The 20,596-nt window shown below is 43.9% G+C and overlaps 2 protein-coding genes across 3 annotated transcripts in view; both read right to left on the reverse strand.

Annotated features, from left to right (window-relative positions):
- The window catches only part of COPRS (coordinator of PRMT5 and differentiation stimulator), a 164,355-nt gene extending 154,755 nt beyond the window's left edge, over positions 1 to 9,600 (reverse strand). Inside the window, exons 1-4 of one of the 2 annotated variants that reach the window (XM_068151035.1) lie at positions 9,448 to 9,600; positions 8,599 to 8,686; positions 8,147 to 8,401; positions 7,076 to 8,020 (exon numbers count right to left, since the gene is read on the reverse strand). In XM_068151035.1, coding sequence (XP_068007136.1) covers positions 7,851 to 8,020; positions 8,147 to 8,401; positions 8,599 to 8,686; positions 9,448 to 9,480 — 546 coding nt within the window. In that variant the 5' untranslated portion in view covers positions 9,481 to 9,600 and the 3' untranslated portion in view covers positions 7,076 to 7,850. Of the gene's footprint in view, positions 1 to 7,075; positions 8,021 to 8,146; positions 8,402 to 8,598; positions 8,687 to 9,447 lie in introns of those variants that run through there. The other variant, XM_068151037.1, reaches the window with a different exon arrangement.
- Positions 9,601 to 11,217: 1,617 nt separating this feature from the next.
- On the reverse strand, positions 11,218 to 20,079 carry UTP6 (UTP6 small subunit processome component). Its single transcript, XM_068151038.1, has 19 exons — positions 19,952 to 20,079; positions 19,790 to 19,874; positions 19,187 to 19,228; positions 19,011 to 19,103; positions 18,337 to 18,384; positions 18,165 to 18,228; positions 17,529 to 17,647; positions 17,223 to 17,300; positions 16,741 to 16,822; positions 16,399 to 16,480; positions 16,054 to 16,235; positions 15,198 to 15,277; positions 14,492 to 14,569; positions 14,155 to 14,334; positions 13,394 to 13,474; positions 12,490 to 12,599; positions 12,342 to 12,408; positions 11,980 to 12,052; positions 11,218 to 11,456 (listed from the first exon to the last, which is right to left on the reverse strand). Exons 1-19 carry the CDS (start codon positions 20,041 to 20,043, stop codon positions 11,299 to 11,301), a joined length of 1,794 nt encoding a protein of 597 aa, XP_068007139.1. The 5' UTR covers positions 20,044 to 20,079; the 3' UTR covers positions 11,218 to 11,298.
- Positions 20,080 to 20,596: the final 517 nt, after the last annotated feature.

Raw genomic sequence — 20,596 nt, forward strand, 5'->3', positions numbered from 1 at the left:
GTGATGATTCAAAAATCTAGTAAAAATTATCAGCAGTGAAAACACTAAGTCCGAAGGAACCTGGGATATGTCAGGCAGCACTGTCATGAGTCACAGAATTATCATACAATCAAGAAGGTTGGAAAATACCTCAAAAATCATGAAGTCCAACCTGTCACCCAAGACCTCATGACTATTAGACCATGGCACCAAGTAGCACGTCCAATCCCCTCTTCAACACCTCTAGGGATGGTGGCTCCACCATCTCCCTGAGCAGCACATTCCAATGGCTAACAACTCTCTCTGTGAAGAACTTTCTCCTCACCTCCAGCCTAAACTTCCCCTGGCGCAGCTTGAGACTGTGTCCTCTCATTCTGGTGCTGGTTGCCTGGGAGAAGAGACCAACCCCATCCCGGCTACAACCACCCTTCAGGTAGTTGTAGAGAGCCATAAAGTCTCCCGTGAGCCTCCTCTTCTCCAGGCTAAACAATCCCAGCTCCTTCAGCCTTTCCTCATAGGGCTTGTGCTCAAGGCCTCTCACCAGCCTCCTTGCCCTTCTCTGGACACATTCAAGAGTCTCAATGTCCTTAAATTGAGGGGCCCAGAACTGGATTTTGTCCTAAAGCTTTAGTTTGCTAGCAGAGTACTAGTTTGTGCTACCCTGCTGCTGGCTGGAACCATGGAGATGAGACGTCTGCTACACACCTATGTTATGGCCTCTCACTCAGGGTGGCCCCTATGGACCACTTGAAGGACAACTTAAATCACATGTAGCCTTGCTCATCAGATACCATTTAACAGTGGTGAAGAATCCATATTTTGCCAGATAACAGCAGGGAGACACCTCCCGAAAACTTAGAGCATCACCACAGCGTCAGTTTTGTGATAGTAAACAACAGCAATGGTTTGAAACTGGAGCAGGGTGAGTTTAGGTTGGACATCAGGAGGAATTTCTTCACAATGAGAGTGGTGAAACACTGGAACAGGTTGCCCAGGGATGTGGTTAAGGCCCCATCCCTGGAGACATTCAAGATCAGACTTGATATGGCCCTGGCAAGACTGATGTACTTGGAGGTGTCCCTGCTGACTGCAGGGGGCTTGGACAAGATGACTTTTGAGGGTGCCTTCCAACCCAATGCAATCTGTGAATCTGTAAACAGGAAACTAAATGGATAGGAAACAATATTTAGGGGGGGGAAAATTACAAAATAAGAATCTCTAAACAGCAGCATGAAAAAAAAAAATCAACAGAAGAATTAATGAAAGCAGAAATTAGTCTGATTCAATCATCCCTGCATCTGATGCTACAGCACAGTGCTATACTTGTCATTCCTACTGAACAACAAGATAGTTAAAACTACTGAGCTGTTAAAAATATTAGCCCTAAATGTCACTCTAGAAGTAATGACAGAACCAAGATTAAATGGATGCTAAATCCTCAGTCACATTTGAGGGTTTTTTCCCTCAAGCAAAGACTATCTCACCACAAGCACCTATTCCTAGATTGCAGTCCCCACAAAGATGCTATGAGATGACTTCAGTGGCAATTTGGAATAGCCAAGAATGAAGAAACTTCTTTGTTATTATTAGAACATGAAGGATATTTGATAAGACATGGAGAAAACAGCTGTTGCCTACATCATTAAAATAGCACTGAACAGCCAAACCTGCAAGGATTAATCATGAGAAGAAGTGCTAAAAACAGATATTCCTCTCACATCAGTACAATGTCTCAGGTAACAGGGCAAGTACAGCAGAAAAAGATACAAGACACTAAAGCAGAGAAAGGAAAGCTCTCAGCTCTCAGTTAGGTGAGGCTTCAGTTAAGTACAAAGTTCTCAAGTTGACCTTAAAGCATGCTCCAGGTGTAAAAATGAGCACAGTAACTGCACACCTTGTGTTCTTCCATAGTTACCCCATTTTCCTGCCAAGACAATCCAAGGGTTGTTACACAAGGTGGATGATGCCATAACAGAGAACCTCTATCTTCTTTCCTTTAGGTAGCACCCATTACTGAGTGTTAGTACTACAGGGAGAAACAAAGCCTAAACTTAACCCCAGGCAGAAGTAACTACTAGGTACAAAAGGTTAAAAAAAAAAAAAAATTAAGATAAAAGAAAAGAATCCTTCCAAAATGGAAAATTCAAGGAGAAGTTGAAACACAAACCATAGAAATAAGTCCTGATGCCAGAAAAATCTATTGCTAAGCCTTGAGGACTGGGTTGTGGTGGAAGCTAACAGCACAGCCTTAGCAATATCCAGTTCCAAGATAAGATGAACAGGAATAACTAAGCCAAACTTGAAAGTCTATGTAGCAAAAAGAAGTTGTTTCCCAAGTACCTGGAGTCTCAATTATGGAGCAGTTAAGTCCATTAGCAGGACACTGAACTTTGCCCTTTTGTTTAAGGCAGTCCGGATCACAAAAGGTGGGTGTTACCAATTTCCCCAGTGCATAGTACTGAGGAGCCACATTGCTACATGCTGGTAAAATGTTCACATCTGCCCCCTCTTCAGATGAAATCTAATTAAAAGTAAATGTAATTAAATATCAGTAGCATAACCTGTAACACCAAACAGGTGGTTAAGAAGTCAATACATCCTTTCATCAGCTATACACGGTGGAGGAGTGGAAGGTGCCTTGTGCAGCCTGAAAAAGGGCTTCCCCTGGCTGTCAGTGTTGGGTGCTGGTTTTAGACAGACTCTCTCCTCTGCACAACAGAAACCCCACTACAGCTAATGGGACAGAGGATGAAAGTCTCTTTTCTTTCATCTGAGAATTTACCTCTGTACATAATTAGAAGCATGATCATTAAAGTCAGCAGTCAAAATTGCAGGCAGGAGCCAGACACACAAAGTACTCCTATAGGGCCTCAGTGCACTTTCTAGACCACATTAAAAGCCTGTCCTTAAACCAAATCCCAGCTCTGTCTGAAGAACACTTTGCCTGCCTCTCTCCAAAAGACCAAATTAAATCTAATCCACCTACTAACACAAGTGCAGGTAATAGAGCTAAATGTAGTTCTTATCTAGTAGACAGGCAGTCTCTGCCTGGGAAACATTTACCTAAGTGGCTTTATCTACAATGCCTCACCAACCCCACTGAACAGACCAGACTTCTGGAAACCACAAGCAGCAGGGTTAATCAAACAAATCAAGACTCAAGTGCAGAAAAGCTACAGCTAAACAGAACAGAAGGCAAAAGGTGTTTCAGAGCAGTAAAGAAAGCCCATTATATGAAGAACTAAACCCTGTAGAAACAATAAACACTGAACAGAAGAAGACAGGTATTGCACAGGGATATACAGGGACAGAACTTCTGCTTGGGTCATGATGAGCTGCCACAGTTTACACCAGCAGAGGATCTATTCCAAATGCACAAAGGAAGCTGTTTCCCTCACTAACCCAGTTACTAGGGTTGTGTGCTTTGCAGCTTTTTTCAGTAGGTTACAGTCTCTTCTGCTAAGCTAGGAAACCATGCTATGAGCAGCTGCTGCTCCCAGGACTAACAACTTCACCACAGTTTTTATCCTTTAATACTCAAGCCTCGAATGTCCACGTTTGCAGCACAGCACCACAGAGGGTAAGGATAAGTCCTTCCCCATGCCTACAAGCACCGCTTACCCACTAGCTCTACAAAATGACCTTTGTTACAATGGGATTTACACTGCTGTCCTTGGAAGCAGCAGATGGTCAGGATGAGCTGCTGCCATCAGCATTTTTCCTTGAATCTGTGAAATTATTCATATAGTCCCCTCAAGAATGGAGTAATTTTCTCAGATTAAGAGCCAAAGGACACCAGTTAAAATGAGGAACAAAACAAGCAGTCAAGCAGTAGCGTCTTTGAAGGACACTAAAACGGCTGGATCTTGTAGTTATACAAGAGCAATAAGCCATCCTCTCAACCTGATGAATGAATTAAATGCTACACCTTATCAACAGGAAATATGAAAACATTTCCTGCAGTGATTTCCTCTTGCAAATCATTCCCTGTAGATTTCAAAGGAAACAACAGATGCACCCAAACCTTTTTGTTTCTTTGCTGGCTTTTTCAAAGAAAATGCAAAACTCTGTTGGTTTGGGTTGGTTTTTTTGGTGGGTGTGTTTTGGTGGGGTTTTTTTAACATCTCATTTAGACAAACTTTCTTGCTCAGAGAATTTTCAGTGTTTTGTGGACAATTTGTTGTCATTATCTCTGACTGGAAAATGGGGATATGAGAAAAAAAGCAAGAGCAGCTTTGAGTTGTACCCAGACTTCCTTCTGAGTCACTGTATCATGCCACACTACTGAGCCTTCCCCACAGCAGAACTCCAGCAAGCACATTAACCTGAGCAGAGCCTTCTGTCCTTTGAGTGGGATCTTGTACTGTAGACAAAGACGGGGGAAAGTCTTGTTAGAGATGTAAATGCATTTAACTGAGAAATCTTGGACTCTGATGGCAAGTTTTCTAACTGATTTATGTACTGACAATGTGTTTCTTGTAGGTGTAGAATATTTACAATCTGAGCCCTGTAATGGGACTCTTTTCCATCCAATAATTCGAGCAGGCTGAAGGGCTGACAGTCTTGGCTTGAATTATTGGCTCATGTGCTACTTTGTGTTTTGTTTAATTGCAAGAGATTCCTGCCTAGAATGACACACTTGTGTCAACACATAACAGGCTCAGAATCTGAAACACTCTGTAGTGCAAAAATGTTGGAATCTACGAGCTTGGTTTCAGATCCTTCTAGGAGACCCTTTCTGAGAAGACTGCATCTGGTTTTCTAATCCCCCTGCAGTTCGTGAATATTCAGATCAGACTTTACATTAAGCCCCTTCCCTAACAAGCAGGGCCAAGACAAATGAAGTTATATTTGCCAGCCTGTCCCGAGAGAGCTCAGCACATCTCTGCTGCAAAATTCTTGTGCTGTTTTTGCCAGAGCTGGTGGGGGTGTCAGCTTTAACCTACAGGGAAACTGAAAACAGATCTTTTAAGTTTACAATCATTTAACATACAAACAGTTCAGGAAGGAGACAATTTCTCCTCAAATAACAAGACAGCCCAGGAAAGGATGATTGCAATTAGAGGTACAGGCTGAAAGAAAACAACCTTGATTTATAGAGCACATAGAAAATGGCTGGAAAACTTTGGGGCTGATGGAATTTTGGGACTATACAGGAAAAAAATCAAGCCAATCAATGTTACAAAGGCATTTTGGTTCTCCTTTTAAAGCAGCTCCAAAGAATGCAGGTTGGCTTCCACAGGCTTCTGCGAGGTTCATCTTTATTAAATACAGTGGGATGTCTCCCACAAGCATAGTTTAAAAATCTATCAGCCCCCAAGCCAAGTGATGTTCTTTGTTCATCCATGAGAGGCACTTTTCAGTTCAGGAAGGGTAACTTCAGAGTGAAAATTTTAAAAATGGGAAAGTAATCAGGGCTATAGCTCAGCCTTGCTGGGGAACAAGGCTCCGCTCCGCAGAAGAGATGCGAATTCGATCCGAATTACTCTCATCGTCAGCCTTCCCGCCCAAGGACCCGGCTCTTGCCATGGGAGCTCGGTGCCTGGTGCCAGCCAGCGGGGCCGGCGATTCCCTACTTCCCTGCTGCCCTCTGCAGCTGCTGCCCAGCACTGCCGGCTCTGGCTTGGGAGACTCAAGAGAAATTCTGCTCTTGGAGCAGAACTTTTACCACTAACTCTTTGGTTCTCTGCTCTCTGCGACGCATGGCAGCCCACAAAGCTTGCCCAGTGCCTTGGAGTGGAGAGCAAGGGCTTTCTTGCCATGTAGGGGAAGAAGAGCCTGTTAGCCTGTGCTTTCTGCTGCTGTCTGGTGGAAACACTGATCCTGAGATCACCCCATCATATAGGAATGAAAGAGTAAGCCTTCTTTCTTGCAACCCTAACACCAAGCTTCCTCTCCCAAAACAAACAAACGAAACCCCCAGATTTCCAGGTCTAACTCTCCTCTGCTCTCCAGGAAAAGAGCAGGCAAATATCACTGTGCCCTTCACTTCCATCAACTCATGCATACATTATTTGGTCTCACACACTGGATGAGATACTCAATCCCACGCTTCACAATGAAAAGTGCTGACTGCAGTAGAGTATGACGGGGGTTGAAGTTCAGATTGGAACATGAGAGGCTTCCTGTTTCAGATCCCAGTTTCCGGGCTTGGGGTGCTGGGCTTACCTCTTGGGAGGTGCTGCTGCATGCTTGGGTGTGGGGAACCATTTGTATCACAGTATTACTAAGGTTGGAAGAGACCTCGAGGATCATCGAGTCCAACCTGTCACCACAGACCTCATGACTAGACCATGGCACCAAGTGCCACATCCAATCCCCTCTTGAACGCCTCCAGGGACGGTGACTCCACCACCTCCCTGGGCAGCACATTCCAATGACCAATGACTCTCTCGGTGAAGAACTTTCTCCTCACCTCCAGCCTAAACTTCCCCTGGCGCAGCTTGAGACTGTGTCCCCTTGTTCTGGTGCTGGTTGCCTGGGAGAAGAGACCAACCCCTTCCTGGCTACAACCACCTTTCAGGTAGTTGTAGAGAGCAATGAGGTCACCCCTGAGCCTCCTCTTCTCCAGGCTAAACAATCCCAGCTCCCTCAGCCTCTCCTCACAGGACTTGTGCTCAAGGCCTCTCTCACCTTGTTGCCCTAACACTGGGTCACTGCTTCTGCTGTTCTTTCTGCAAGGAGGCTCAGACCATGGTGCATTGGATAATTTCCAGTAAAACTCAACCCAGAGTTTTGGGGTTTTTTTGGTGTTACTTTTCCCTCTTCTCTTTGTGGAGAACAAGGGGCTTGTGAGAGCAGGCTGTGTTAACCCAGGACAGCCATTCAGTGCCAAAACACAGAACCAATAGAAAGTTCTTGAGACAAGTGATTAACAAAACACAAGCGTATCTGAAGATTATTGTTCCTCAAATGGCCAACGTGAGGATTGAACGTGCATTTGAGAATATCTCCTTCACCTCAGAGCAAAAGCCAGAAGGATATGGTTCTACTTCCAACTATTCTCCTAGAGACTTTACAGAGCTGCTTTGGGTTCCCATCCCATTTGCCACAACTTAACAGCAAATCACCTGTATCACAAATATGAATCCACTACTGTCTGCAAGACACAGAGATTATACACTGCAGGGCATTATATAAGCACAAATATTTTCCTCATCATTGCAGGTCTGAGGTTGCGTGAGGATGTCATAAAGACAATGGTGAGCCTGGAGGGTAATATGCTCTTATACAAGAAGGTCTGATGTGGAGAAATCTTGGTTGGGAGGCTGTCCTGAACACCCAGTGTTCCAATCAGATGTGCACAAGTGTACCTGCAATATGTGTATAATTTATTTCTAATTCCTTTATATGGGAAACAAACAAAAATAAACCCCAACCAACTCATTCTGTATTAGTCATGGCTAAGTCTGTTAAATGCCAGCATTGGATATGGAACCACAAATTGCAAAATGGAAATACAACAGAGAGGCTGGAAGAGGCAAAGTTTTTAAAGCTATTGGAATAAATTTGACAACATCAAACAAAAAAGGAAAATAAATCCAAGTTACATCAACACACAGGGATTTGCATGTCAAGCTGAAGTTTGGAAATTAAGTACTTCCTTGCAAGCAATAAATTACCAACAACAGAAAACTTCAGAACATAACAAAAAGTCCAGAAATGCATTGGCTCATCACAGCCAGCACCTGCACTCTCCAAAGGCCAAGTGCAGCCAACATACAGGCAGCTCAGAAGCAGCCTAAGCCAAACTTAGAAGGTGAAGGAGCATTTCTGGCCTTAGGCAGAACTCTGCCAGCAAGACAAAGGCTCAATCAGTAAAGAACATAATCCAACTCAGAAGCCAAACTTAGTTCTGACCAGGGTCAATGTCATTCATCAGCATCATCAAACTGGCCAATCTCAGTCACTCTAACTGGTGGTGTAAAAGTAATGGAAGCTGCATGGTGAAAGCCTGGGTTGTAAAATGAATCCTCTTGCCATGAGTATGAGGCCAGAAGATTATTCTCCTGAAAGCTTCCACACTGGAAATCATCAGCATCTAAAGACAATCAAAGAAAATATTTAAACCATGGGAGTTACTTGGAAACTATTTGAACAGTCTCCTCCTACTCCTAGTCACACACTAACTAAAACTCAAATAAAGCACAAATACATTGGTACTCACCGTAAGGGTTACACTCAGAGTCCTCCAACTCTTTATCCCAGTCCTCAGCCTCATATACAGCAGTCTGCAGCACTGGAAAAGTTTCAGACTCAGATGCAGTGGAGACTTCACCACCCAACTCTTCCATGTCAGGAAGTAGATCATCATAGTCAACAGGAGAGCCACTGACATCATTTTCATCTTGAGAGGTATCAGAGAATTCACCTTTTTCACGCTCATTATCAAGAATATATGGAATATTCTTCAGCAAATATTCTAAAAACAACAGAAATAGCCAATGGTAGCACTGATTAATTACTCTTGCACTAAGCACCCACAAATATCTACATGAAAATAGTAGTGCAGTCATTTCCCATGCATCACCCAAGAGTTTTTAAGTACATTTCCTCAAGCAGAGTCTAAGTTTCATCACTCATCATCCACTTTTTCTTGCCCTGATATTTTAGGCTCACCTTTTGCAGGCCTCCAGGTCACAGCTTCTCTCTTACTAAGAAACTGTTCCTCCTCAGAGCTTGCAAGCTCAACGGTAGCAGCAATCACCTACAAGACAGTTTGAAGGAATCCAGTAGCACCTTTCACTGCAAGGAGATTCATGCAGCTTCTGCTGCATTTCTGTTTCTGAGCCCTTGACTTTGACCTGCTTGTTCCTTTGATACATAATCGAGTTTCAACCAGCCAGCCTCTCCCTTCAGAAAGCAAACCTGCTGAGGGATGGCTCATCCTGGTGCTGCCATCAGTTGGCAGCAGCCAACACAGCACAGTCCGTGCCCTCAGTCACAGCCACGATCCAGCTACCACCTTGAACTTGGAAACGAGTCCCCAGGTTGACCCAAAATCGTCCCATGTGGGAACAGCAGCAGGTTGTGGAAGCTTCAGAAGCAGTGAACACACAAGGAGCGCAACGAGTGCGAGCTCCACAGGCTAGGAGTGAGCACCTCGTGGCAGCCACATGCCAAGGAGGCAGGAGAGGGCCAGACCCTGCAGCAGCCCCGAGGAGCTGCAGAAGATAGCGGAGGCGCAGCTGGAGCGCAGGAGGGAACAACTCCTCAGCTGGTCCGAGAGCGCCCAGAGGCAGCAGGAAGGGAACGCGTGTTACCCTAGCACAACGCTGCATCCGCTTGCGGACAGCCCCGGCCTAGGGCGCTGGGTGCAGGGAGCGCCGCGCTCGCCCTCCCGAGGCCGACCTGCTGGAGGGAGGCGGCTGAGAGGGGTCGCGGCCATGGTAGAGCGCTGACGCCTCCTGGCTGGGAGAACGCAGCCCACCCACCCCCGGTTTCCCGGCCCACCGGAGCCCGCCACACCTGCCGTAGTGGCGATGCCGGCAGCCGCGCCATGCTGGCCGGCGCTGAGGGAGGGACTGGGCGAGGCCCCACTGTGAGAAAGTGTCTGTCCGTGCGTCCTTTGCCGCCCGGCCCGAGCCAGTAGTCCGTTTAGCGCCGGGCCGGGCAGGTGCCGGCAGCAGCGCCCGTGGCAGTAGCCACCGTCACGTAGGCGGTGTCCGAGTCAGAGCGGCTGCTGCGGAACCCGGGGCACGCAATGGCCGTGGGGCGCTGACAGAAGCTCGGTGCGAGAACGGGAGAAAGAGGCGGGAAATGAGGCGGCGCGCGGCAGCTGAGCTGCTCGCGCTGCAGCCTCGCTGCGTGCAGCGTTGAAACCCCCTCGGCACGGGGACCGCCTCAGCCTCTGCTTTTCGAGCACCTTTCCTTGCTGCTGGGAACTGTGTCCAGGGGGAGAGAACAGCCTGACTGGATGGCAGAACTAAGCCGTTAGAGAAAAAAGGTGTAAAAGCTGTAAGAAAACACCTTTGCAATCCAAAGTTGTAAATAAAGTATCAACGCGCCTTCAAACTGTGCTTTTTAATCTTGGAAAAAAAACAACCCAAAACCCCAAAAATAACACAACTCTATCTCGTTAAAGGCTCCTGGTAGGAGCATACTTGGAGGCAGCATCAAGAGCTTGGAAGCACCTGCACTGATGTGGCAGGTACTCCACGAACAGCCAAAGTTCTGTGAGGATGCAGCACAGCTGCACAAAAAAAAAAAAGGCTCACACTCAGAAATTGTTAGCAGGTGTGCTGGATTTGACCAAATTAAATTAAAAAAAAAAAAAAAAGGAACAAAAAGAAAAAATCCCCCAAACTCAAAGCTTTTTACTGTGCAACTGACAAAGGAAGACAGGTAAGTCTGGAGAGGGGATAAAGTAATAACAGGATAGGAGGATTGATTAATAAAGAGAAAGAACAATGGCAAAGCACGAGACAGCTAGGAATGAGTGGGAAGACAGAAAATGGCCTGGCTGAAGGTGTACCTCAAATGTCAAGAGCAATCACTCTTGCTTCAAACCTTGATTCCACAGGAGCTGCACTTCCTACTTGTGTGGAAAACCTTGAAGAACTATTTTTCTGTATTGTCACATCACCACCCATTCATGGGGAAATCAGATAAAGGAACTCATGTTCCTGTTCCTATGCACACTCTGCTGCTCCAAGGAGAGAGACCATTTTTGTTGATGTAAAGGGTTTGACATGGGAAAAGGAGGGCCTGCAAGCAGCCAAGGATAACACTATCTCAAAAAATTGTTACCCATTTTCCAGGCACTGGGGGTAGAAAGTGGAAGAGTGTATCAGAACTTTGTACTGTCATATCAGGGCTATTTGTAAGAAATCTCAGCTCTTCTCCAGTCCCTCTCAGAATTACAGCTTCCAATTCAGACACCAACACAAAGCAGGTCAGAGGTTGGTTCAAGGCTAGGAAACAAACACCAGAATTCTACAGCTTGTTTCTCCAGTATTCTACCTTTCATCATTCAGCTTAGTAAAACACCAAGACCTGCCAGAGGTGGTTTTGCACTTGTTAGCTTTCCACGGTGTCCAGCCTTATGCATTATGACTCCATCTGAAAGTTCAGGCAGGAGGAAGGAGTTTGCTCTCAGAAGTCTAGTGAAGAACAACCTCAGAGATACCTTTTCTTTCTCCTCTTGAACTTGCCCCTGGCAGAAGCAACACTAGAAGCAACTGCAGGGGGGCAGATTATTTTTTCCCGCATAGGCAAGAATGCAAGAAAGAAGTCACCACTTTAGTAACATCCAGGAACACATTTTTTTGTACAAAGACATTTTTTGAAAGAGCATTGTCATGTTATAATTATAGTTTTTCATAAATGTCCAGTTTGCAATAAAGTGTGTTTGGAAACAAAGTCTTCCACCAGGTCTCCCTGCAACATCTTCATAGCTCGCCAGTGAATGTTTCCACAGTTTTCTGGTTTGCCTTGGGGATGACTTAGCTCTTCTTTGATATAATCCACCCAGAAATCTTTAAAAGACCAACAGAAGCCATGGTTAGATTTGAGTGGATGTTACTTAAACACACCAAACCTAGCCTAGAAGCTTGCTTTTTGTCAGTGTCCCCATTATTAATGCACTGAGGTTTACTTTGTGGCACTAGAGCCTGTATCTCTTGAGGACCGAAAGCATGGGCTCTATTCCCGGCTGGAACAGTGATGTCTTCAGAATAATACAGCAATCATGGAACTGTTTACTTTCTTCAAAGGAATACTGCAGAAATCTTGATTGTAAAAGCATAGCTCCATACTGTTTGCAAATCCAAATGAAAGGTGATCTGCATCTCTTACTGCCATCAGTTTCAATGCCTTAGTTGTTACTAGTTCTGCTGAAGCCATCTCACTGTGACCAGCCACCCTGGACTGCAACTGAAAGGTTGCTGCAGAGTGTCATTCACTTAATAGCACAGAAGAAATAAGTTCCACTGTACATGACAGCACAATCACAAGGGCAGAAAGAGGCAGCACTGAATGAAGTAAATCAAAACCCATTACCAGAATCTGTCGAACCGAACTCTCTCAAGGCACGTTCATAGTATTCTCGCAGATGAAGCATCTTGCAGGATTTCTAACAAAGGAAGGTATTAAAAGGCCATTTACTTTGTATAGAAGTGAATCTGCAGCATGATTAGATTCTTACAAAGAAAAAGAGTCATGGTAATTACATGAGCACACACACAGAGCCAAATATTAGTTACCATGGAACTTGCATTACATGCTATGAATCAACTTCAGAAGACAAATGCGAACTGATCGCAAACCAGTAACACTACTCACAAGTCCTCAGTTTCCTATTTCAGTCCAAAGTTAGAAGTGTATCTCACAAACACAAGGCATTAATTGGACGTTCAACTTACTTGTTCCTTTTCTATCTGGATCATCTTCCTGAAGAAGTCAACTGAAAATGGACGATTTTCACACAGGCTGAGGTAAAAACAGAAGGAACTTTAGACTTCAAGCCCTTTAACACATGGAACAATCAGGTTTGAAGGTTTTATTTGTCACCTGGTAAAGACTTTTTTAACTTTTTTATAACCATGATTTCTGTAAGTCCAGTCAAGATACTTTTCTTTCATAGTCACAGATTCAGCAGGAGTTGTGGCATGTAAGGATTTCTGCAGGTTTAAAAAGGAACAAACAGAAAAACAAACCAGCCACATTAAGCTACAATTACAAGGCAACAAGGGAGAAGAAAGCAAATAGCACTTTCTTCCTAATTAGGCATCTGACATAAGGCAGATCTCGTAAGTGAGACAAAGTACTGCACAAAAGCATCCCAAATGGTGCCTCAAAAGGCACCATTAGGTAACACAGCCAATATTTTTCACATTAAAATATTAGCTGTAACCTAAAATAGTCTCCTGCAATATTACACACACCTGGCAACTGGCATTTCCCCAACAACCTTAATGTAGAAGGCTTCACAATGCTCTGCAAACAACTGAATTAAAGCTTTTACCTGAAAGACATCTTTTATATTGTCAACTGGGGGGGGAACAAAGCAAACCAACATGCCAGGCAAGGAGCAAATGTTTTGCCCTAAGCTACTTAGGGAATTTACAGTGAGATTAAAGTCCCAGTTTTCTTTAATGAGGTTGATGTTTTCACACAGATTGGGAAATTCTCTTTTTCCACATTCAGATAAACATCTGAAAACAACAGAAATTCTAGACCACAAAGTAGTTCATTTTTGGTTGTGCTTACAAACACCTGGATGTCTTGGAAGCACAGGGACATGTATGAGCTATGCCCAACTGATTTTTGGTAACATATGGAGCTTTACTTCAAATTCTTTAACACATCCATGAGAAATGTGCAATGTAAAGCTCTGTTACATGCTCTGTCCAGACACACTGTTCCTATTTACTTATGTACTGCCATCAAAAGAAGATTTCTGTTGGCTAAGTACCTGGTAGAGAGCTTCTGTGTCTTCTTTGCTGTTTGTGCCTTCACTCCATTCCACCCAGAGGGTCCACAATGGCAAAGTCCCCTACATGGTAAGCAGATAAATGGTTGAAATACAGAAATAGACAGCAACACATCCACCATACTATGTATTACAGCTACTGTAAAAAATGTCCTTTAGACATAGCTCTTATAAGACAACTTTGGACTGTACACAAAAATCACTTCCTGTTTCCCTTCCTACTTACAGGACAAATAACTACTTTAATGGACAACTGCAAGACGTGTTGTCAGGGATGAGACACAAGCTTCTCTGCATCAGCAAACACTGCAGTGCAAAGGTAACTTCAGAGAATAGCAAAAGGGAAAGAAGCAATCATCTCCTTGGATGCTCATTTATGGTGCTCAGGGTTTCAATTGGAACAGTTAAAGAACATACAGATAATTCAGGGCTTGAAATGCCACACATACAAACAGGATTGCCAGGACAGTGAAGAAAATGAAACACCTCTAACATATCCATGTAAGACACAAAAAACACCATCTGACGGCTAGAAGAGTAGCAATCACACTTTAAAACTGAATTTTAAGTGAATTTACAATTCCCTAATGCTCCTGAATGTAATAGGCAGGTGAAATGCCAAGTTTTTGTTTCCAAGCTCAAAATGGTTAGGGACTTTCAATGACTTCTATAGGAGAGGAAACAGAGAATAAATCTCAAGAGATTTCCTGCCCAAGACTAGTGCCCATAAAAGCAAAATAGACCTTGGATTTCATGTGTTTAATGGCTTCTTCAAAACACTGGGTCACATCATCACTCTTCAGCTGGGTCAGCACCTGCAGCCTCATCTGCCATGCCTCCACCGACAGGCTGAAGCGCTTGGTTACAGCTTCTGCCACCTCCACAGCCTTCTTGGAGAGGTTGAACTCCAGCAACAGTTGAAGCTAAAACCCAACAGACAGAGCTCATCACCACAAGGAGTTTATAATACCTTGTTTAAAAGCAAGAATTTGAACACAACACTGCCCCTCTTTCTACATACTTAAAATAGTAAAGACTGGCACACACGTGATGCATATCTATTTTTGTGTCAGTTCTTACCCACTGCTTATAGAGAGCTTCTGGCAGCAAACTGGACTCATGGGCTTTGTCAAACACACTCAGTGTCCTCTCCAGCCTCTGGAACCAACAGAGAAGAAACAGAAAATAAGTATTATTCCTGCATATTGCAGATCCCAGCATTACATGAAGCTCAGTGTGTTACTTGTATCATCATGTCTCTGAAATTCAGTACCTGATGCTTTAGGTACCTTCCAAGATGAAGGTGAAATTTGAATTACACATCTTCCTTAAGCAGCAAAAGAACAACAGCAATGTTCTTTTACTGTATTTAAAGGGAAGCAAACTGCACAGGATGATGAGTTAATTCACTGAGCCACATACAAGCAGAGCTGCAAAAGTCCAGATGCCCATGTGCCAGCACCAAACTTCACTCAGACTTACTTGCAAGAGTCATTTTGCTTCATTCTGGTTTTGAACAAGAACAGGTTGGCAGGACTGGCCATGAACATTAACAAGCTGGCTCTCTTAACTTCCATCCCAAGAGGCCAAGTTACTCGTGTTGAGGCAGGCCACATGTGAACCTAACAGTAAAAGTGAATCCCTTGGAGACTAAGCCATTTTAATGATGGCCTTGGGTCAGTATTCTGATAAACTGTCAAAGTACACTTGCTCCTTCTCTGATAGATTACAGAAGTCAGTAAACCCAAGGATGATTTGTTACTGTGATTGTCAAGGAAGCTTTTACCTTTTGCTTTAGTTCTGCACTGTTGGTTTTCCTGTTGTATCTTTCTAAGCAGAAACTGATGTAGCATTTCCACATGGCCTCTGTAGAATAAAATAGATGGTATCACACTTAGTAGAATCACAAGAGTAAGCACAATTATTTCACATTAAGGAACAAAGAACCCAAGCACCAAATGTTCATGCCAACTTTCTTGTAAATGCTGACATTTAAGAACTGCTCCCCATTACAAGCTGCAGCCAGGACCCCTTTCTAAAGAGGGCATCAAGCTTGTAGTTCAGTTGAGGCTTCAGCACACACTGTCACAACCTTTGCCTGTTGTTTTCAATAGGCCTGCAGGAGTGAGAACACACATAGGCAGTCGAGAAGGGGCCCTTGAGGATAGGGATTAAGAGCACCATGACGGAGTCCATTCCATGGATAGTCCCTTAGTCCCTTTACAGTCTCTTTTAAGAGTAAGGAGAATGCCAGATATTGAAGATCCACTCCGCTAGCAACTCATAAACATGGCTTACTCACAGCTAACCAGCAATATACTTGGGATCCTAAAAAAAAGAAACCAAAGCCTGTAGGAATGCTCCCAATTTATAACTCCCAATTCTCTCTTCATCTTTGGGCTTCTATTTCCCTGACAGGTTAAATAACACTGATGAAGCAAACAATCAACAAAAAGCACTTTCAGTTAAGCAGCTCCTTCAAGAGCATAAATGTGTTGGAAAATAATCCATAAAATAAATCCCCAAAAGGCAGCTGCTTGTCTTCCCTTAGGTATGGTGCAGCCTGCCAGCTCCTACTTGACCACTTTCACAGTATGCTAAAGTACCAGGACAAATGATGTTGAACTGCAAGCAGAACTCACCTGTTGGCACTGCTCCCACAGCTTCTTCAAAGACAGCACAGCAGCGTTCCTCTCTCTGGGTTATTTCAGACACTCTCTTCTGCTTGGTGCTGTGTTCTGTGCACTGCAGAGACCCCAGCTCCAGCTCTCGACGGGCCATGTACTCCCATGTAAGAGGATCATCAGCAAACTTGGTCTGCAAACTAAACACCCCACACCTGTAATACCCCTCAACCTTTTACAGGTATGTTTAGAAGTGTTCTATTACTATAGAAATGCAGTTAATGGCTAAGTTACCAAATACATTCTTTCTTAGAAAAAAAATAAAAGCAAGAGAAAAACCATAACACAAAGCCATGAGCTCACTTTTCAAGAATTTCTTTTTGCAAATCTTGGGTAAAATCAAAGAGCTTTGCAATGGAAAGCACAGCCAGATGGAACTCGGCACCTACATTTTAAAAGGGAGAAAAAAGACAGTTGAGTACGACATCCACTGCACACTTTTCATTTCCCTCTCTTTGCAAGCTTTTGTGAAGACCCAGATAACATTTAAGTGTCTAGAGAGAACACCTTTGCTTTCTATAGATCTCAGTGTTCCACTGAAGAAATAATGCATTCGAAAATGTATCTTAATGTGTACCTTGGAGCTATTGGAGAGTTAAAGGTGACAATTCTCTTATTAACTAAGTAGCAGCAATGTGACATCACCTTTAATTTTCTGAGCAGCATCCCTGTAGATGATGCGAGCCATTTCCCCATTGAGAATCTCTTCAGAAAAACTGAATTCCCCCTGCAACATCAAGCACAACATCACTGAAAAAAAATGCTTTCCTTTCTCAGCTACCATTTGTACAAAGATGGAAAAAACGTGAGACACTGAGTTTTTCTTCACCTAAATCTTTGTTCAATTTGCACAAATTAACTATACAGGAATAACAAGTTTAGCTGTTCCTTTGCAGAAGTCACTGTTAACTTTCAAACTGAGAGGCTTTAAAAACTTAAAGGAAAAAATCAATGTATCAAGTATTTGAGTGGAGAAAAACTTGAAAAATTTAGGCACAGGACATGAACCACATGTTTCTCTTAAGCTCTTCTCAAGGAAATCATTAATATAGACGCCCTGAAACTAGGCAGCCAAATGCATGATACACAAGCAGACAGAATCTCTTTATTAAGCTCAGCTGACCTACCAAGTCCATCTTTGCTCGTTCAAATTCTCTCTTTTCCTTCCTCTGTTTTTCAGCATTCATCAGCTCCATTCTGAAGTACTGCAAGAGAATGAAATTATTGTGTAGGTGGGGATAAGTCATAGAACATCTCGGAACACAAACGTGGTAAAATAAGCTCCAGCTGAGGAGCTACAAATCGGGACTTTGCCAACACTGCACAACATCTGAGAAATAAAATTTTCCTAGTTTTCTCAGACCAATTTGAGAAACTTGATGGACTGAACTGCTCTAATGGATCAAGTAACTGATCTTTGATCACAAACTCACTTCTTGATAAAGTTTTGGGCACTCCGGGTGGAAGCGCAGAGCGCGGAGGAACAAGTGCCGAGCACTTTCTGATGACAGCCGTGTCTCCATTTCCCATTTTGCTGCCATAATCCACAGGGCTGCAACAGATGATACAAACAAATTCATTTTAAAGCAAAGTGGCTGGTCATAAGAACCCATTTTAAAGCTGCCCTCCAGATTAGTTTTGTTTGATGAGCTCAGCAATGGAGTAAGAGATGTATTATCTCTCATGTAAAACCAAGTTAAAGGACAGAGCTAAGAAGATCCAGGAAGTTTAATCTGGTGTAGCTACAGATAAAATGCTGTACAGTGAGGTCTTCAGAAGCCAAAAAGCAGGTGCAAGTACTCAACATCTCCTACCTCTGAAACATTTACTTAGTCCCCAGTCTGCCTGGGAAACTGCCATTCAGACCATGGGTTGTCCCCCTTCACAACACCCTGACTGCTCAGCACAACCCCTGTCAGAGCCTTTCCCTCTGAAATACCAGCAAGGCAAAGGAAAGACTGCAGGAACTTTTACCCCAACAGACTGAATTGTGACCTGCAAGAACTCAAACCAACCCTATACAATCTATGCTTGGTCATTTCCTCAGCATTCCCCATTGGTTTATTTACCTGGTTTGTTGGGATGAATAGCCAACATGGAAGAGAACACCTTACTGAGCTGATGCTTTGTATTCTGTAAAGAAAATGGGTTGGTTTACCTGCTCTGGTAGCAAAGTGAACCACCAGTACCACACTTCCATGACAGAAGATTACAGCAAAAATTCAGATTTTGCACACTCACCCACTGCTTGCAAAATGCAACATGTGACAGCCAAAGCTGGACATCGTCCTGTTGGAAATGAAAGGGAAATCAACCTTAGAGTACGGCAAGCAAATACTTGCACATTAACAAGCAAACAGTATGTCCTTGGCACAATCACCTGGCATGCAAAGAGAAGGAATTTTGAACCTCAAATCCCCCTTTTTTAACTCCAGATCTTCAAACTCCTGCAAAACACCCAAGGAAACCCATACCTCCCATCTCAAGGTACACCCTTGCAGCCTTTTCAGCCAAATCTGTTACTCTGAATGCCACAGCAAGCTCACTGCAATGCCTTCCTGAGGCATCTTGTTTTTACTATTAGATGACAGTCTTTTCCAGAAGCAGATGAAAACTTTGTTTACATTCCATTTCTAGTCCCTGCACACAGACAAACTAAACTCACATTGCAGTATGACTCTATACAATTAAGGACTAATAACTCAAATGGACAAAACACTGGTTTTGTCCAAAACAAAAAACCTTGATCTGACATGAATGATCTGCTGCTAGTCTACTGCTAACTGCAAGACCCGACAACCACTTCACTTTTCCACTGTATTGTTCTGTAATACAACAAATACCTAGTGGCAATGATAGCCAAATAATTTTACGCACATTTTTTCAACCTCTCAGTACAAAAGACCCAAACTTACTTTCCATTTTCCTGTAGCACGCTTGAAGAGGCTGTGGACTCTCTGCAGCATAGAGAACTCAATTTCATCCTTCTTAAATGAATATCCAATGCGCTGGAAGGAAAAAGGAAATTTTATTGCAACAAAAACAATTTGGCATGAAATATTTTGCACTCTAAATAACTAACAAAACTTACTGCTCTTCTTTTCCTGATCAGTTCCAGCAGATTGATTTCATACTAGAATGAGGATTAAAAAAAAAAAAAATTATTTACAAGCAAACGAAGAGATGGACAACAGTAAACAAACAAAAAAAAAGACATTAAGTTTTCTACCACTAATCAGGTAGACAATAAAAATCAAATGCAGGAAGACATAAGCAATGACTTTTCAGCCAAGTCACTACTCTTCTAAGGCTGACTGAAAGTACAGTTCAATATTTGTATGGCACATTGTATTACAGATTTGAGCTGTCAGCACCCCACACATTCCTAGGTGCACAATGCACAACCCAAACTTCTAATGCCATGAAAAAGTTCATTTCACTGAACTAAAATTTACACAGCACATCAGGGAACAAGAGGATAGAAGACTCTCTTAAAGCAAATTCAGGCAGGTGTTCCTGGTCTCTGCTTCCTCCTCTAGTGTGGATAACGAAGAGCCTGTGCCAATAAACCCCTCCACGATGCGCACTGGGGAACGGGGAGGAGACCACAACCAGATGCCTGTTTCCTAACTGGGTCACTTCTGAATGGATCTACGACGCGAGTTAGCTGGCTCTGCTCACCACTACAACCTACCTGAATATAGTTAATGAAATCCTCCTTCCGAAGAGCTCTCCGCTGTATTTTGTACTCCAGAGCCGACGCCTTCCGCAGGATGGCCCTGCGGAAACAGGCAATTAGCGAGGGGTTCAAGCTCAGCCGCGCCGCCAGCTCGCTGGCCCGGCCCCAGCCCCTCACCTGATCTCCTTACGCGTGAACAGCCCGACCCGCTCCAGCTGCTCGAGCTCCGGGACGCGGTCCTCCACCCGCTGCTCGACGCGCTCCGCCATGGCTGCTGTGCCGCCCGGGAGGCTCACGCGCGCACCTCGCCCGCGGCCACTTCCGGTCGCGCCGGCACCAAGTTCCGGGGCATGTGCACGGTGCCGCTCTGCCGTCCCCTGCTGGCGCCGCCGGTGCCTTCTGCTATTGAGTTCTCCTTACGCTGAAGCAGCACGACAGGAAATCCTTCTCGAAGTGGTGGTGAAGAGAATTATTTGTGAACGTTAATTATTTTGGAGTTGGCTTTCTTGAGAGCACAGAATCATGGAATTGAAAGGGACCTTAAAGATCATCTCGTTCAACCCCCCTACCATGGGTGGATACATCTATTAGAGGCGGTTGCTCCAGGCCCCCTTCAAGCTGTCTTTGAACACTTTCAGGGTTAGAGCCTCCAACAAGATGCAGCAGTTCAAACCAATTCTTGTGTAAGCCCACAGACGTTAGCAAAATAGTACTTAAGAAGGACTAGACGGCATGGAAAGCAGCTTACAGAATCACCAAGCACGAATGAGATGGGAATTACTGCACTTGAGTGTTTAACTTGATCTAGTTTGCTATTGCTGC

This window comes from Melanerpes formicivorus, unplaced genomic scaffold (assembly GCF_026170545.1).
Source record: "Melanerpes formicivorus ecotype bairdi unplaced genomic scaffold, bMelFor1.0.p_v2 SCAF_21, whole genome shotgun sequence".
Lineage (NCBI taxonomy): Eukaryota > Metazoa > Chordata > Aves > Piciformes > Picidae > Melanerpes > Melanerpes formicivorus.

What these genes read in the sequence shown, in the direction of transcription:
- UTP6 (XM_068151038.1), bottom strand. Translation starts at nt 20,043, where the DNA reads ATGGCGGAGCGCGTCGAGCAGCGGGTGGAGGACCGCGTCCCGGAGCTC. An exon ending in TGATCAGGAAAAGAAGAGCA is followed by an intron (nt 19,104 to 19,186) that starts GTAAGTTTTGTT and finishes TTTTCCTTCCAG; the next exon opens with CGCATTGGATATTCATTTAA. An exon ending in GCCCAAAACTTTATCAAGAA is followed by an intron (nt 17,301 to 17,528) that starts GTGAGTTTGTGA and finishes ATTCTCTTGCAG; the next exon opens with TACTTCAGAATGGAGCTGAT.